The sequence below is a fragment of the Pelodiscus sinensis genome, chromosome 2 (assembly GCF_049634645.1).
Source record: "Pelodiscus sinensis isolate JC-2024 chromosome 2, ASM4963464v1, whole genome shotgun sequence".
Taxonomy (NCBI): domain Eukaryota; kingdom Metazoa; phylum Chordata; order Testudines; family Trionychidae; genus Pelodiscus; species Pelodiscus sinensis.
In genome coordinates, this window is record NC_134712.1 from 100,778,359 (window position 1) to 100,796,926 (window position 18,568).

The 18,568-nt window shown below is 44.1% G+C and overlaps 1 protein-coding gene and 1 long non-coding RNA gene across 2 annotated transcripts; one reads left to right on the top strand and one right to left on the bottom strand.

Annotated features, from left to right (window-relative positions):
* Positions 1-927: 927 nt before the first annotated feature.
* Positions 928-6,487, bottom strand: LOC102454334 (uncharacterized). The gene is made up of 3 exons (XR_332777.4): positions 6,351-6,487; positions 2,541-2,710; positions 928-1,845 (listed from the first exon to the last, which is right to left on the bottom strand). It is a non-coding gene; the product is annotated as an uncharacterized LOC102454334 (long non-coding RNA).
* A 62-nt stretch (positions 6,488-6,549) lies between these two features.
* HSBP1L1 (heat shock factor binding protein 1 like 1) lies at positions 6,550-13,058 on the top strand. The gene is made up of 4 exons (XM_006134017.4): positions 6,550-6,676; positions 8,328-8,394; positions 10,763-10,858; positions 12,468-13,058. Exons 1-3 carry the CDS (start codon positions 6,632-6,634, stop codon positions 10,852-10,854), a joined length of 204 nt encoding a protein of 67 aa, XP_006134079.1. The 5' UTR covers positions 6,550-6,631; the 3' UTR covers positions 10,855-10,858; positions 12,468-13,058.
* Positions 13,059-18,568: the final 5,510 nt, after the last annotated feature.

The window sequence follows — 18,568 nt, forward strand, 5'->3', positions numbered from 1 at the left end:
TTAATTGAAGAGATAGTGTTCAATAAGTTGAGGCCATCACAGAAAGAATTCCATTCATGTGCAGACCATCCCCATCAGACATTTCATTATTTCTTGCAGAGAGAAAATCTGGAAATGCCTTTTTGGGCACAGACGCCATCTTGGAAACCCCAAACAACAACAGGGATTCCATTTTGGCTACCCTTCTTCCTCCTCCTTTCAGGGCAGTTTCCTGCCCTTTCTGCATTGGGATGGGAAACTCGGCAGATATGTGACCCAAATCTGCCCAGCAACCCAATGTCATTTAACAGCTGCCTCTGGCACTGCAAGGGGCTGCCCATCCAAGTGGCAGAGTCTGCGGTCATTCAGAAGGTTACGCCAGCACCACGCTTATAGGCTCAGAGTTGTAGGAAGGAGACCTACCTGCATGCAAGGGGTGTGTAGTCACCTGCCATCCCTCTCTGATTAGGACACACACACACACACACCCATGACAGCGCAGAGAAAGGGACATTAGGCTGCTCATCACCAGAACAAGCGCAGATCCAGCCTGATTGCTCTTGCCTGCTGTGACATCAGGACATGGAATCTGGAGCTGTTCCACCACAGTGAGGGTCCTCCAAGCTGCAGGAAATGGTAGAGACTGTTTACTTATCTGAGGTCTTCCTTCAAGTCCACCTAAGTTGCAGTCTAGCATTTGTCCTTTGTTATTTAGCCTTTATTTGTGGGGTCCTGTTTATAGTTATTCCTTACTTGTTTGAACTGTTAAATAAAACCCTGTTGGTCATCAGTTTAGTTCTTGGGGCCTGGAACAAACTCCCGACGATAGAAGCAGGTTGGGGGACATTCCTCTAGGCTGGTTCCCTTTGGCCAGGTAAAACCAGTCAATAAACAGGAGGAAAAGGAAGAGGAGATTTTTTACCCTCAGTGTTATGCTTATAAGAAGCACACGGGATCTTTTTCAGGGGAGAAGGCAATACACTGTGTGTATTGAGAATGCAGTAGAGAAGCAGTTAGCATATGCTTTATAAAGACAAACCCACATATACACACACAAGTCCTGCAGATGGTGCATAGTTACCAGTCCATGGTGGCTCAAGTCCCAGGCAAGGCTGACTGAGCGAGGAGTCAGGGTTCCTCTGAGTCTCCTCCAAGGTTTGACTTGCAGGACTGAACCCAGAGTCCCATAGCAAGAGCTTCCCTTCTTATCCATGTCAGTTTCCATTGGAGTCTGTGGGTTTTGTAGTGTCATGCTTCTGTCATCCGCCCTTAGGAAGTGTTCATTTGTATTCCTTTGATGGTGATTGTCAGGGTTCCCATAGCTGTTTCTCACTCTTGGTGGGGTCTCTGCCTGTCTCCAAGGTTTGTCAATGCTGCCAATTCAATTCAGCCTCAAGCCACAATGAATGTTTCAAAGTTTCCACTTCTTCTTGATCACCTAGGCATCTGTGACGGCTTTCTCTCACACATACCCTCCATTCACACCAAACAATTGTAGAGTTTCAAACAAGATCAATAGCTACAAGGGATACAATTTAATCTGCAATACTTAACAGGGAGCAAAGCCTTGCAGTGAACATTATCTAATTATAAGAGATACAGAGAGAGAAATAGAAGCTATAGAACTTATAAGCAAGTCATTATATCAAATTATGTATCAAACTTATAATCTTATAATCAATATCAAAATATGCATTTTTGCTACATCAGGAGTGGCAGAATTCCTTATTACAAATCCTTCCTGTTGATGGACAATCCTTCCTGATGATGAGACCTTTGGTATGCCAGAGACAGACATTCCGTCACACACCACTTGTTTTGAAGGCTGATATCGAGGGTTTCATTCTGATGTGCTTTGCAGTAATGCTACAAGACAACGATTAAAATGAGTCTATTAGCATCATTAGTTATAAACCAGGTGCCAGCATGCATAATATTGCTGATGAAGTAGTAGTTCCCAAGATCCCAGTGATAACCCAGAACAACCAGAGTTTTGTTAAGAAAATATTTTAGAAATGGCATTTGTTAAGGTAGTACTCATAATGTCTTTGGAGTAAGTAAGACTGAGTAGTGTACAGATTAGATCTAGATTAGCATTTAGTGGTTCCAGACCAAGGATTTTAATTATAGACTTAGTACCGTTAGAAGTCCTGGAAACCTTTATGTAGACTTTGTTCTATAAATAGTTGTTAGAAGACATAAATTAGGCCCCAATCCTGTAATGGGACATAGGCCTGGTAGAAGCCCATTAAAGCCAGTGGAGTATAGGGTTCAGCTCACATGGATCCAAAAGGCAAGACTGGGGCCTTAGAGAACTCAATACTTGGAATTTTGATAAACTTTTTGTGGAGCTACACTGCGTAGTTTTGTGGAACTACGGATTCATTACAGGAGCATGGATGGTAGGCTGCTGCTAGACACTGAGGGTATGTCCTCATTGCATTATAAATCCAGATTTGTAAGACCTGTACCCATAGACTTAGTATCTCCAAGCTGGATTGCACACCTGGATTTACAATTGTGAACCCAATCCCTCCTCCCCCTCTTTTCACCTGTCTTACATCTTTCTCTTGCTGGTACTCCAGCTGCAGGGGAACATTTTTTTCAGCCGGGGAACCTTTTTTGGTTTGCCTTCTGTTAAACCTCACCCATTACTTCATTTCAGATCCATTCCTTCTTGCCTGCTGCATCACAGTTGGCAACCTAAGAAAACTGGTTGTCTGTGTGTGCTCTGTAGGGGTGGAAAGACCCAGTAAGGCAAATGAAAGAACACATAATTATCTTAGAATGAGAAAAAAAAAATACATTGCAATTGCTAAAAGTGGGTGAGCAACTCAAGGTCAAAAGATACTACTTCCTATCATTGAGTTTTGTGTTTTTCACACACACACACACACACACACACACACACACACACACACACACACAAAATTTCTTGGCTCAGAGAATCCTGTGAGCTCTGCTCAGCAGCAAGACTTCAAACAAGAGCCACCTCTGTCCACTGGACAGTTTGGGACAGCTGCCCTGGGCTCTGCAGGCCCCACGTGGCCTGGGGAATTAGTGGGGGGATCAGGGCCCACCCCTGCACTCCCCAACAATGGTGGAAGTTGTAGGAAACAGAGCAACCCAGGCCCAGCAGCCTGCTCCACTCTGCCCCACCATCTCCTCGCCAGGTTTTTTCACTTCGCTGCAGCAACAGGAAGCAGAGTGCCCTGACCCCAGCCTGCTCCACTCACCCAACTCATGCACCTGGGAATTCAGCTTGGGGGAGCACCTTGGTGGGTGATGCTTACTGGGTAACAGTTAACTGGTTCCCCAGGAGCAGTTCCCCGTTCACGGCCCGCTTTGGGTGGAAGGCTGCACCAGCCCTGGCAGCCAGCCCCATGCCCAGCAAAAGCATCGGGAGCCAGCAGCTAGTCCCAACCCCAATGAGGGAGCCAAGAGCTGGCAGCAGCCCCAGCTTCAGCATGGGGGTCAAGATCCTCCTTAACTGGTTAACTGTTTAATCAGGATTTTACATCCCTAGACCGGGTGTCTCCACTTTCCACTGCCACTAAGGAGTGTTTTGGGGGGGAGCCCCCAAGTAATCCCTTAGGTCCCATCGTTCAGGGGTAGGGGTTTGGGAGAATGGGTGCAATAGGAGTGGGAGGGGACAAGGCAGGGGCAGAGCAGGGGTGGGATTTGGGGGAAGGGGTGGAATGGGGGCGGGGTGAGGGCAGAACAGGGGTTGAAAGAGGATGTGGGGTGAGGTCTGGGTGGAGGGGGAGTTGTCCTGAGCCCTGCATGCTCTCTAAGGATGGTGCTGCTTCAAACATCATGGTAAAATGCACTTTACACATTTCCTTTAATTATTTATAAATCCTCACTCTTTTCCCACTCACTGCACTTTACTACCAATGGTTTTACCATCCTTCTGGCAAAAGAACATTATTAGTTCTAGAGGGATTCCTAAGTGGCAGCATGCTCTTCTGTTCCAAGCCGTTGTAAGCCACTTATCCATCTATGCTAAAGACCTTTTATATGTAGTAGTGTTGTAGCCATGTCAGTCCCAGGATATTAGAAAGACAAGGTGGGTGAGGTATCATCTTAGCTTCTGTTGAAGCTGCTACAATAAAAGATATTACCACCTTCTCTCTCTGAAGGTGCTTTTAGGTATTTGGGACTCCAATAGAGGAGATCATGAGCTACAGAGCCAGCTCTAATAAATATGCTGTATGCATTAAAATCTCAACAGCTGCCTAAAGTTCTCACTGTATGAGACAAACCAGACAGATGTGGCTTAAAATCTATGGGAAAATCAATAACTTGTTGCTTTAGGTGTATTACCACCTTCTTGAAAGCATCCTACATTCATCATCATTCACACCCCTATTTACTATATATAACCCCCTCAGAAGAGTTTGGATTCATAATATGAGACACACGTACTATATATTACACTTTGGGACAGTTAGGACTGAACCCAGGGATTACACACATGCCCTTCTGCCTGGCAGAGTTTGGAATACTCAGACAGATGACTCAGGACAGTCTAGCATGGCTGGTTTGTACAGTGCAGCATTCTAAAAAGGAAGGCAATGTAAGGCATTTAATTTAATTTTTATGTGTACAGCTGAGGTGGGGAAGCTTTTTTGGGTTGGGGGCTGCTGACCCACAGGAAAGTCAGCTGGGAGCTGCACACAAATGAGAAGGAAAAAACAAAAACAAAAAACCTCAAACACTCACTGATGTGGCCCCCAACTGATAAGGTGAAAGGCACTTCCCACATTCCCCTCACACAGCAGAGCCTAGGGGGGCCCAGCCTAGATTTTGTGAATGGTGGGGTAGCAGTGGGGCTGGAGCTCCAGCGCAGGCTCCTCAGTGCTGGGGGCGGGGACTGAGCCTCCGGGGCTGGATCCAGGCAAGCCAGGGATGGGGCCTAAGGTTCCGCACCCCTGGTTGGTGTACAGAAATATGAATGACTAGGGAATGAAATAATATTTGTAGCCCATCATGTAGGGAGAGAGTAATTGATTTCATTTGAAATTATTATAGTTACTCAGGACCTTGGAAAATCAAGCCACTACTTCATTATTTGGTCATTACTCCGCTCAATGTCTTAGCTTCAGTGAGGATTACTGAACTAAGCCGTAAAGAAAGGCATACCACAGCTGTAGGAAATTCAATGACTTCTTGAGCACAAGACAGAAAATCAAAGCCATTCAGTACAAAAATCTATCAAACCAAATTTACCAGAACAGTTTTTTTCTAAGTTGAGTATCAAAACTATACCATATGTTATTACACAGAGCCATGACCAAATGCATTTTAACCCTTTGTGCATAAATCAAAGGAAAAAGAAGTTCCTACCAAACCTTCCACTTAGCATTTACCTGACACAATCTTTGAAGGCTGCAAAACCTGATCAGTCAGAGGTTTCAAATGATAAATGGGAGGAGTGCCTGAAATTCCACTGTGCAGTACAATCTCATTAAGGCATGCTGAGCAAACAACAAAGGTAAATTCAATAGTTCAGTTACCCTCCAATTAGGTTCACACCCTTGACATGTTCAAGCCATTTCCTACAGATATTACCTTCTTCCTTATGGTCTCAAGTAAAATAAAATCTCTCCATACAAAGGAATGACCTTCTCTGTGCTCCCCTCCTTCTGGATTTTTTTAAACAGCTTTTTTGTTTGTTTCCTTGTGCTTCACTTTTTAGGCTGTTTTGTATCAGCAGGAAATGGATTTAATAACTCAGACAGTTGAGCTAGTTGAATGTAACTCTCAGATTTAAAATGACTGCATGTAGTTTATAATGCTATTTTATTTCATGTGGAGATTTTACCAGCTTCATTTGTTAAAATATTGTAATAATGCCCAATCAACCGTCAGAGGTAGGGTCTTGATTAAATAGGAGTGGGCTCTTTGCAAAATATTTTGCCCTATACTGTTTAACCATCGAATTTAATACTGATACAGACATAAATGTACTTTCTGAGGTTAGGAAACATTCCAGCTAGCATCGGGAATGGAACGCAGCGGGTTTGAACACTCGTTTCTAAGATAGTCATACACATTAAAAAATGTATGTGGATGCGTGTGTGTGTTGCCAGCGCCTTGGTCATAATCAGTCCACATCTCAGTCTCATCACGCTTTGTGTTTATCCATTCGCTGTGTATGTACGTGTGTCAGAAACAAAGAATTGGGCAGTGTCCCCATGTATTTGTCAGCGCTCATCATCTAATAAACCATCTTGTTAGTCTTTAAAGTGCTACATTGTCCTGCATTTTGCTTCAACTACCCCAGACTAACACGGCTACATTTCTATCCTTATCCCTCTGTGCGTGGAAATGGTTGTGAGGGGGTGTCCAGAGTGTGAGCCCGGTACCTGGCTGGGGAGTGTGTGGCTGTGGCAGCAGGCGAGGTGTGCGAAGGAAGAGCTTTGTGGGGCTGGCTGTTGGGGGCACTGCGGCGAGTTGGGGCGCTGGCAAGACCCCATGTCGCTGAGGAAGAGGTGGACTTTTGGGGGGCGCGTCTCTCCGCCCGGGAAGGCTGCTGCTCAGCGCCTCCTGGAGCCCGAGGGAGGCGGTAGCTGGAGCGGGGGCGGGCAGCGAGAGGAGGAGTTCAGGGGCCGGCGCGGAGGCAAGGCAGCAGCCGGAGCTGGCCGGGATGGCAGACAGCGACCCGCAGGGCGTGCAGGACCTCTCGCAGTTTGTGAGTGCGGGGGCCGGGCGCGGGCTGGGATCCAGTGGGAGGTGCCTGTTCCCCTGCAAAGTCCCAGCGGCAATGGGGTAGCCCCACTGCCTTACACCTGGAAGCAGGGAAGATCGTGTCTCGGGCAGCAGCTCTCACTGGGACACCGCGGGAACATTCCACGCGCTGAAAAGTTTGTTACCAAAGTTGTATTTACACTTACAAGCTTCCTGAACTGATCCTGTTCTTTGGCCCTCTGGGCCTGTTTTGCCACCTGGAAAACTAGAGTTACCTTATTTGAACTTTCAAAAAAGAGGACACTCCTGAGAGGGAGTGTATCTGTATCCGTATCTACCAGCTCAGTATCTACCAACTGGGAGTGTATCTGTATCCGTATCTACCAGCTCAGTATCTACCAACTAGGAGTGTATCTGTATCCGTATCTACCAGCTCAGTATCTACCAACTAGGAGTGTATCTGTATCCGTATCTACCAGCTCAGTATCTACCAACTAGGAGTGTATCTGTATCCGTATCTACCAGCTCAGTGTCTACCAACTGGAAGTGACGAGGAGTCCTGTGGCACCTTATAGACTAACTGAAGTACTTCAGTTAGTCTATAAGGTGCCACAGGACTCCTCGTCACTTTTGCAGATTCAGACTAACACGGCTACCCCTCTGATACTTGACACCAACTGGGAGTGTATCTGTATCAGTATCTACCAGCTCAGTATCTACCAACTGGGAGTGTATCTGTATCAGTATCTATCAGTATTATATTACATGCATATTACATGCACCCACAAAAGCTTATGCTCCAACACTTCAGTTAGTCTATAAGGTGCCACAGGACTCCTCCCCGCTTTTGCAGATTCAGACTAACACGCTACCCCTCTGATACTATCAGTATTATATAACACATTAATACAACCTGAGTTGGTAGATACTGATACAGATACACTCCTTCTCAGGAGTGTCCTCTTTTTTGAAAGTTCAAATATGGCAACTCTAGTAAAATGAACATAATGCTGTGCTTCACTTCCTCTACACAACCACTTTGAGATCTATAGATGAAAAGAGCAATTAATATCATCCTAACAAAGAGAATGGTACTATTTAATTAGTGGCAATAATAGTACTTTGCACAGGTAGTGCCTTCTGTCCAAGGGCTTCAATATGCTTTACAAACACTCACTTGACAGAAGTATTCCCATTTTGCACATGGGAAGCAAGCACAATGAGATCAGGACTCATTTCTAAGCAGAAGTCAAAGAAAATGTATTCAGCTTTTAATTACTTGATTCATCACGGATTGGGAGTGGTCCCTGAATGATACCTTCAGTCTGAGTGACTGTTTGTGTCTCATGATGATCTTCTTAATAATTAGATTGCTGGTTACGCGTCTCCTAGCCAACCTGGAAAGAAATAGTTGTATTTGTTCTTTCACAAGTTAAAAGCATAGGGCAGACAACAATAAGATCCAAAGAACTTCTTTGCTACTATGCATCTCTTTCACACACTGCCTCTCTCATTTGCTTTTCTTTCTATTTCAGCACACTGTTGTTAATGAAGTTATCACACTCCATGTTTTATTTTTTCACAAAATAGAAAGCTCTCCTGAAGTGTTAAGACAGTATATTCTTTGTTGATTTGGATGGATTTTTTTTTTACAGGCGGAAAACCTACTACAGCAGCTGCAGGAGAATTTTCAAGCTTTGACTGATAAGTTAACTCTGAGAAATATCCTTTTTATTATTCTGTATGTTACTGGATTACTAGAGTAGATATGGTAAGATTTTTAATCTGTTATATATCTGAGTTAGTCTGTGAACAAACAAGTATGTCTGTCCATCCATTAGTTCAAGAAGACATGCACCCCTCCCCAGATGTGCTCCCAGGAGTCACAGCAGCCATGGAGAGGCACTTCTCACCTGGCCTCAAGATGCTGCTGTGGAAATGGCTGTGATCGTTCTCTCTCCCCAGAGAAGTCTGCATACTGAACCCTTCATCCTCAGCCCCACCCCAAAGCAATGATTTAAATCATGGTTCTCAAAATATGGTCTGTGGACCACTAGTGGTCCACTATCATCTTGCATGTAGGCCACAAGCTCAGGGCTCCCTCAGCCCCACAATGGGGAGCCTATGCTGGCATTCCAGCCCCATGGCCTCCCCACAAGGTTGGAGCACCAGCTTCTCACTGCAGAGGATGAGGGCAAGCCTCGCGGGCGAGATCCAGCTTTCAGGAAAAGGAAGCAGCTCCATGCTTCTATTCCCCCAGCTGGGAGAATGGCAGTGCAGGAAACGGCTTGCCTGGAGGCTTTCCCTGCAGCTCCCATTGGCTGGAATCACAGCCAATGTGAGCAGTGGAGTTGGTACCTGGGAGGAGCTGGGGACAGGAACAGGTAAGCACCTCCCATACCCATCATGCCCAAACTCCCCCACCCTCTGCCCACTCCTGCCCTCAACCTCCCTACCAGACTCTGTACTCCTCACCTCCTCCTGCACCCATTTTGTCATGATGGATAGTTGGCTGGTGGTCTGAGGAAAGGTCTGTTTGTTATCCACTGATTTAAATGAAGAAAAACAAAAATTAATTGAGTTAAGGACCCAAGAAATTCTGGGTAAATCTTCTAGTGAGCTTATATAAACAAACACTAACTGTTTCAGCTGATTGGTTTATCAGATATTTCATTTGAAAAATCAAGATCTGGGTACACATACTCTTTAGTTCGGTATTCAAAAAGATCCTGTGTACCCATCCATTTATACAGATATCCAAATTGTACTATAGTTAAATATTTTACCTTTCCTATGAAGAAAGCTAGTAATTATATAGTAGAGAATAGCCACTGTACAGCAGTTCTTGCTGGCAGAAGTCTATAAAAAATGTGACAAGTTGTCTGCAATATCCTGAAGGCCAGGTACAATCACTTCAGTAAGAACAATGAAAGAGGAAAAGGAGAGAGATGTAAGAACTGCCTTTTAAATTAGTGTATTATGCATAACAAGTAGAAAGTACAGAAGTACAAACTTTCTATTAGCCTTCCATGTATAGGGAAGGGAGAATTGGGCCAAAATAGAGAGAGATGCAGAGAACAAATAGGGCCTCACTAATTAACAATGCAGAAACTGAGCCATATATCTGGAAACTTGCTACATCTTATCTTGTGCTGCAACTACTCTCTTCTCTTATTGCCCCATTTCCATACAACATTTTTGTAATTCAGCTTCTGTATACATTTCATTGCATATTTCTGTTGTTCAAGTTTGACCTTATAGATAGCTTTAGATTGGGTTACCAGACGGTTTAACCAAAAATACCGAACACCCCCCCCCAAAAAAAATCACAGGGGAAAAAATTCTGTTGAGAAGAAAAAGGGGGAGGCCAAAGTTGTTGAGCAAAAAAAAAGGACTCCGAGAATTGTTAAGAAAAAAAATTAAAATTTAAAAAAAACCAGTGTGACCCTTTAGGAAATGTTTTTGAGGCTTTTCAGCCCTAACAGGCTGCCAGTGGCCATCTGCCATCTTGTCTCCCTGCTCTGGGCCGGACAGCTCTCCTGCGGAACTCGGTAGACACCCAGGATTTTCACCTTCTGGCCGGGAAAAAATCAGAAAATAACAGACATTTTAGATGTCTGGTATTTTCTGAATTTTTTTACCGGACAAGAGGTAAAATACCAGACTGTCTGGGTCAATACCGGACACCTGGCAACCCTAGCTTTGGTAGATGTATATAATTCACTATGGCCTGTTACGTAAAAGTGTGTTATAAAGCATCAAGTTCTGTCTTTCTGAGCAACTTCTTCACAAAATAACCAGACTGTTAGGCTGTTCTGAGTCCACTGAGTAGGTAGGAATTCAAATAAACATTCAAAACACATACAGAGCATGACCCTTATCAGATAGCAGAAGATAATAGAAGACTTATTGCAATCCAATTTTGTATTATTCTTTTCAGCTTCAGTTCTGCATTTGATACGTGAATAATGAATGGATATGATGTTGAGGCATTTGAAAGGAACTTTTCACTGGTAAACATTTCACAGAGGTGAAAATCAGCAAAACTGTATTCTTGCTATACATAAGAATGTTCTCTTTAACTTTTTACTGGAAGAAATGGGTGAACGTATTGATGACCTTGAGAAGCATGTCAGTGACCTAATGACACAGGCCGGGATAGAAAATACTAATAAAGAGTGAGATGGTGAGTGTTACTCTGTAAAACACAGCTGTGTGTAGTTATGCTGTAAATTCCTTCAACACTGCTGGTGTCCAGGTTGTGGAGCCACCACACCACACCATCTGTTCTCCATCCCTTTTAAAGGTGGTTTTGTGAGTTAGTTTGTGACTATGAAGGTTAGAATGGTAGAGGGCAAGGAGTTTATTCTCCCACTCCAGCATCTCTCTCATATCAAACTCATGGAGGGTCTATTAAGAATTGTCTGCACTGTCTGAAGCAGCTATCTAACTGCTTACTTAGTAGATGAAGCCCTAGGTTAGAGAAGGCTTAACACAGATGAAAACACTTGTCCCTAACTCACAAAGCAGTATTTGGAGAAATTAAGTTTTTAAGTTTATGAGTTACATCTTTGCATCTGATACCTAAAACTCCACTAAAATGCCAAAAATAAATGCTTTGGAGTGAATACAATTTCCTTAATGTCATGGTGTTCAACACACTAGCCATATGTGGCTACATGGCTGGTTGAGTGTGACTAGTTGGATTGAACAATGTGGCTATTTGGCTGGTTGAGTGCTAGTTCACTATCGCTTCAGAACTGGTTGGACATCACAGCCTTAATGAGTACTGCACACCCAAATCCACAATGTATTCTAATAGATTATCACTTTGTAGATTCCATTTAAATGCTCAATGTTAAGCCAAATCTCTTGTGAATAACGTTTGAGACTAACTCAGAAACAGAATTTAGGTACGTTTACAATATATATTTTCAAATCCTGAACTCATTTTAGCAGATTGCTAAGATGACATCCCAAGACTATAGAGCAAATGTAGAGCCTAAATTTACCTTAGTTTAGGACTCTGCTATATCCTGAACAGGGTATACAGGGGCAGGGCCAAACATACTGTAATCTTACATTTTGACAAATTTTCATCTTGACTGATTTTAAAATATTGTTAAAATACTTTGCCATGTAAGTCTGCATTTATTTGAAAACTAAACTGTATTTTTCAAAGGTTGAGGTCATTTTTAATAATTTGATGTGCATGGGATTTGATTCTGTTAACAGCATACACTATGCATGCTGCATTTTTAAACTACTGTATCTCCAATTTAAAAAAAAAATTAAGACTTTGTATCACATACCTAAACTATTACAGTGATCCTAATATGCAACTGAAAAATTGATGAGTCAGTGTAGGGTGCCTAGATCTCTGCATAGACGCCAGAGAAATAAATAAAAAAAATTAAAAAGCCTATACCAGTCAGCATGCTTAGTAGTTACACAGTTGTCTCACTTTAACTGTAGTCTTCTATTAACATGATCTTCTTTTACCTCATCTGAAAAAAACCTCTGAATTTGAGATAAATGAGTTGAGTTTGTGATTTTAACAAAATATTAGACACAACAAGGTAATGCAGTACTTTACGTGCACTATATTCTTCCATCCCTTCTGATGCCTAATTTCTGTGGAAAAACAAAAAAAATGTCGTATAACATTGGAACCACTATCTCAAATCTTAAATTAAGATGTTTAATTATACAAAAATGCTCCAGTTATATTGAACCATATTCATTAAATGAATAATCTAATAACTTAGGTTTTTTTGTTTTTGTTTTTCATACAGCACTGAAAATAAGAACATAATTATCAAGAAATACAGACAGAATCTGTATTATATTCTATCTAGAATGAGGAAGAATGTCAATTACAAACAGGAAGCATATTTCTACAAAATTCAAGTGCAAATACCACACATTTTAAAGGATTTCAACGATAACATTTTTAGTTTTGCACCATGACTGACAGAGCACCTATTAATATTTCAGCAATCCCAAAGAATAGCTCCAATGAAAGAAAAGTGTCATGCAAGATATGAAATCTCCATTTTTATTATTGATCCAGAAAAGAGAAATGATGAGTTATGCCAATAAGATTGATGACATTTTATTTAAGATTGCCACAGAAGAAACACTATGTTATCAAACTAAATTTGTGTAAATATTCATTTCAAAATTCCAATATATTCTGTAAGGAATCTGCTCATCCAAGTAATTTTTAAAATGAAAAAGATAAAATACAAATACATATATTTTCAAAATACCTGAAACATGCTGTTGTAAAAAAAATTGTTTACATTTGTTTCAGAATTTCCTTGTCTAATATTCCCAGAATAATTGAATCCAGTTGTAACAATATATTTCCACACTAGCAATACTGTATGTGTTTGAACCTACCTTAATTTGTCATTCCCTTAGGGTACGTCTACACTAGCCCCCTAGATCGAATTAGGGAGGCTAATGAGAGCGACTGAAATTGCAAATGAAGCACGGGATTTAAATATCCTGCGCTTCATCAATATGTTCCCAGGCAGTCGCCATTTTTGGAAACTAACTAGCCCAGAATAACTGCCCGCGTCTACACACGGCAGAGAAGCGCGATTCCGAGATAAACCCCTTAGTTCAAATTAACAGTTAAACCTCATGGAATGGAATGGAATGGAATGGAATGGAATGTATTGAATGAGATATGAGGGATGTTCCGAAAGAGAAGGTTTTTCCGAAATTTGGCCCCATGTAAACTGGCCAAATTTCAGAAAAGCCTCTTCGGGAAAAAAAAAGGAAAAAGATACGCAAATTGCAATTTGCGTATCTTTTATGATTTAACTCCGCAGTATAAACATAGCCTCACTCTCTCTCTGTCTCAGAATATGTACCCATACTATTAATGCTTTGAAATAAGAGTTTAATCTTTTTATCTAATCTACTTTGGCACATTATAGACTATATTTACACTACAAACTAAAACTATGATTCCTCTGCTTGCATGCACATGCTCGCACTAGCTCTCATCAAAGCTAATAAAAGTGCAAGTAGCAGTGTGGCCATATCAGCATGGGCTACAGCACCCATTGGTTCAGGAAGGTTTCTACTAAGCATGACTAACCCATGCCTCTGCTGCTATTACCCATGTGAGCACGACTACATAGTTAATTTATACTCCTGCTAGCTGAGTGAGAGCTAAAATGAGTGTGCGTGTATAAGCAAGAGAATCACAACTCTAGCTTGTAGTATAGACATAGCCAAAGATGCATCTTGGAAATTCTTCTGTACTTGTAACAATATGGTTTTTCTGTAGCCATATTGGAAGGCCAGTAGCCATATTAGAAAGCCTAAAACCTTCCTCTGTAGCCAGATTGATGAGCAGCAGCCATTAGGTGTAAAGCTTGGAGTCATATACTCACAATTCCATCTAAATTGCATCAAAACAGTGCCATACTGGCCTGTTAAAGAGAACCTGTCCCTAGGGCACTCACAATCATCAGATAAAGAAACAGATCTCAAGATAGGTAAAGAAAAACTTAGTTTAAAAGCATTTCATCTGGCAAGAAACTCTTTATCAATAGTTGGGATTGTGCAATCCTTATTTTATCATTGTGGTTCTCACTTTCCTATTGTTTGTGTACACAATCTCGGTCTGGTTTTTAATTATTTTTGTCTGTTGTATAATTAATTTTGCTATGTGTCAATCAACTAAGATGGTGGGGTCTGATTGGTAATTCTGTTACAGTATGTTACGATTGGTTAGTAACATTTTAGTAAAGTAAGTGGTTAAGGTAGAGCTAAGCAGGACTCAAGTTTCACGATATAACCTGAGGACCAAAATGAAGTTCTTTGGAGAACGAACTCCAGGACACAGCTCGAAGATCAGAGCTGCCAGACTTCAACCCTATGCCAATGACACCATGCTAAAACTGGAGTCTGCCAGATAGACCTGATCCATTCCTGACTGGCCATCTAGACAAGTTCATCTATCTCATTGGGAGTGGTGAGCACTGTATGCCTGGTGTGTGCATCTGTTTATGATGACTGTTAATAAATAGAGATTAAGTAGGCTATCACTGTGTAAGGGTCTTTCACTGGTAAAAGACCCCCACAAACCCACAAAGTATAAGGTTACATCTGAGCTTGCAGAAAGGTGAGGATAGGTGCCTATATTGAAAAGTTTATACCTCAGCCCTAGAAACGGGAGGGTGGGTGCCTTATTAAGGATAGTTACGCCTGAACCCAAGAACGGATAAGTGTGGGTGCCCCTACAGTGTGTGAATGACAGAATTCTATGTGGGGAACACTTGCACACCTCTGAATACAAGCTACTTTATTAAAGATATACACAGAAAAGGACCACCCCTTAGAACTCTGTTTTGTCTTGCTACGTATCTTTTTCCAAAACCTCACCAAAATAGTGCATACTACCATATACTTTACCATACAATTTGTAGTATGAAAACATCTCACCCACATATGTTACCCAACATGAGGGGTTTAGCTGAGCGAGGATCCCATTTTGAATATAGGATTTGGAACATGAGATAATGCTATCATACACAGGGTGACCATCTGTCCCGTTTTTACTGGGACTGCCCCGTATTTAAGCTGTCTTCCAGGCATCCCGACTTTTTTTCAAAAAGGGCAAAATGTCCCATATTTGCATGCCCACTGCTGGTCCCTGAATTCCCTGGTCAGTGCTGCTGCAGTAGCCTCCTATTTGTTGCTGGTGGTAAAGCAGGCACCAGTATGTGGTGTCAGGCAGGGTGCTGAGGGAAAAACCAGGCAGTAGTGTGTGTGTCTTCCCGCCCTGTACACACACACACACACAAAAAGGAGGCCTGGCTGCCGGCACCCACAACCCAGGGCTGAAACCCCTTTCTCTGGCATCCCCAGCACTGGCTACAGCCTCATTCTTGGGTGGCCCCAGCTGCAGGGCTGAAGCCCTTTCACTGCTACAGGGCTCAGCCCCATTGCTGGGCACGCCCCATGTTAGGCCCAGCCCTGTTCCCAGGTTGCCCCCACCACTGGGATCAGCCTCATTTCTGGATGGCCCCCACCACAGGGCTCAGCCTCATAGAATACTAGAAGTGGAAGGGACCTCAAGAAATTATGAAGTCCAGTCCCACACCCTCAGAGCAGGACCAACCACTGGCTAGAGCAGTGGTCTCCAACCTTTTTACACCCAAGATCACTTTTTAAATGACAGACCAAGCCAAGATCTACCGCCTCGCTCCTTCCTTGAAGTCCCGCCCTCTCTATTCTCCTCCTCTCCATCACTTGCTATCTCCAATTCTTATACTGCTGCTTATTTTTTTTTATTCTTCTGTAGGAAGAGGTTTTTCCAACATTTGGCCTGTCTACACTGGACCAAATGTCAGAAAAAAAGCCCTTCTTTTGGAAGCCGCCTTATTCCTTGTGGAAAGAGGAATATAGGGGTGACCAAAAGAGCCTGTTTGCTCTTCCACTAAAAAAGCAGAACAACAAACGCAACCCTGGATGCAGAAGAGTTTTTCTGGGATATCTCCAGAATCCTGAAAAACTCCTGCAGTCTAGCTGGACCCTTGCTGTGTTGGGACAGGATGTGTAGTCTCTGGGGTGGGAATGATGTATTTGGGAGTGGGAAGGGGTGAGAGGTGCAAGCTCTGGGAGGAAATCAGGATGCAGGAGGAGGTGGAGAAGGGGACACTGGCTCCCGGAGGGGGCTCCAGGCTGGGCAGTGTTGGGATACTAAGCAAGCCATAGGCTTGCGGATGTGAGGGTGCAGGAATTTGGGTTGGGGTATGGGAGGGGCTGAGGGCATGAGGTTGCAGTGTTTGATAGGCTCAGATCTAGGGTCTGGGGAAGGGGGAGTGCAGGAGTGGTTGTGGCCAGATGGGGGCTTGGCCCCAATTGGGGGTTTGTTGGCCAGGCTTCATTTTTAAATAAAATACTATGTTAAACACAAAAAGTTTCTGCATTGTCTTTATGAGAATGGCAGGGAACCTGCCTTGAGTCAGGGGTCACTGACCCATAGAAAAGTCATTTGGGAGCAGGGTACACAGTACTAGAGAGGGGTGCTAGTGGGTTCTGGAGCAGGGAATAGGGTGCCAGTAGGGGCAGGGGAGAGGGGGCAGGGTGCCAGGACAGGTTTCTGCAGCAGGGGTCAGGGTGCTGGGGGGGGGGGGGGGGAGACAGGTTTCTGTAGTAGGAGACAGGGTGCCAGAAGGAACTGGTTTCTGCAGGGGGGGCAGGTTGCCGGGGGACAAGTTTCTGCAGGGGGAGGGGCAGGTTTCTGCAGCGGGGTTGGAGGGGCAAGGGAGAGGGAACAGGGGGGCAGGGGACAAGTTGGGGCAGAGGAGAGGAAACAAGGTTGGGTGCAGGGAGTTCCCTACACCAGCCACGGAGGGAAGCCTCCGACCCACGCTCCCTCCGGACTGACCGCAGGGCAGCCGGGCTGGAGCGAAGAAAAGCAGCTGCCCGGCCAGCTGGCCATGGTGCCATCAAGCTCCAGGTGGGCAGGCGCAGAGGGGAAGCCCCCCCAATCAGCTGGAGCCTCCTCTGGGCTGAACGCCACAGCCAGCTGGCCAGGCAGCTTCTCCTCTGCGCCAGCCCATATGGAGCTTGGTGGCACCCTGGCTGAGCGCCATGGCCAGCTGGCCGGGCAGCTGCTTCTCTTCCCTCCAGCCCAGCTGCCCTGCGCTCAGCCCAGGGAGGCTGCGCCTAGCTCCAGCTGTGAAAGCCAGTCAGCTGGCTGGGGTGTTTCAGCCCTCCCGACCTCCCAGCTCCCACCATTCCTTGCAGCTACTCACCTGTGTTGTTGCTCTGTGAGTAGCTGCTCCTCAAATGAGGAAAGCTAATGTAAATGTACTGCGCAAATGCACAGTTCAGAGAGGGCTCAAGAGCTACTCTTAGAGCCCCTGAGATCTATCGGTAGCTCACGATCTACTGGTTGGTGACCATGGGGCTAGAGCATCCCTGATAGATGTCTATCCAACCTGCTCTTAAATATCTCCAGTTATGGAGATTCCGCAAACTCTGCAGGCAAATTATTCCAGTGTTTAACCCCATCCCGCGCTGCTGCATCATGGGGGTGGGGGGAAAAGGTGACACTACAGAGCTGATCGGAGGGGAGGGGGGGAGCGAATGAATGGCTTTTAATCCAGCTCCACCCAGCACCAGCTACTGACTACCCTCTCCACTGCCTCTGTAGGAGGCAGTAAGGGGGTGGGGTGGGAAGAGAGCCGAGATATTGTCTCCTGCAGACCTACATGTGGGGAACCTGCTTGAAAGCCAGCTTCTTTGTTATATCAGCTCCAGCCAGCTCCTCTCTCTCTCTCTCACCAGGTGGCTCTGGTGCTCATGGGGAATTGGCTTAAAGCTCCTCCACTGCTACCTCTGATCAACAGGGGAGAGGGTGCATGTAGTCGATAAGATTAACCAATAAGACAAAGCTTGTAGGTTAATTGTGTAATTGGCTACACATTGACATCCCTAGGCCAGAGCAATCACATTGGGACACTGGGGGATAACTCCCGGAGGCCAAGAATGTTGACATCCACAGTGCTGCATCTGCACTACCATAAAGTAGACTATGCAAGGCTGAATTTACTGTCACTTATGAAAAGCAGGAGTACCGAAATAGAGTTTAACAAACAAAAGACAGGGTTGCATCTCTATCACTATTCAAAATAGAGTTTAGTGACCCTTTAAGTTGATGGAACAGGGTTGGTAGTATGGACTCATTGTTTAAACAAAATAAATCAACCGAATGAGGCTAAATTTGACCTGAACTTCTAGCGCAGACCAGCCTAGTATTTCACACTCTGTGGTTTCTGGCTTTATTTCCAGACATGAACAAAAGACAATGAACATGAGGATATTGCACAAGTGATAAGTCATTAACTTCAGGAGATGTACC

Coding starts and splice junctions, on each gene's coding strand:
- HSBP1L1 (XM_006134017.4), top strand. CDS start 6,632: ATGGCAGACAGCGACCCGCAGGGCGTGCAGGACCTCTCGCAGTTT. Junction 6,677..8,327: donor TGCAGGACCTCTCGCAGTTT/GTGAGTGCGGGG, acceptor TTTTTTTTACAG/GCGGAAAACCTACTACAGCA. Junction 8,395..10,762: donor TGATAAGTTAACTCTGAGAA/ATATCCTTTTTA, acceptor TTAACTTTTTAC/TGGAAGAAATGGGTGAACGT.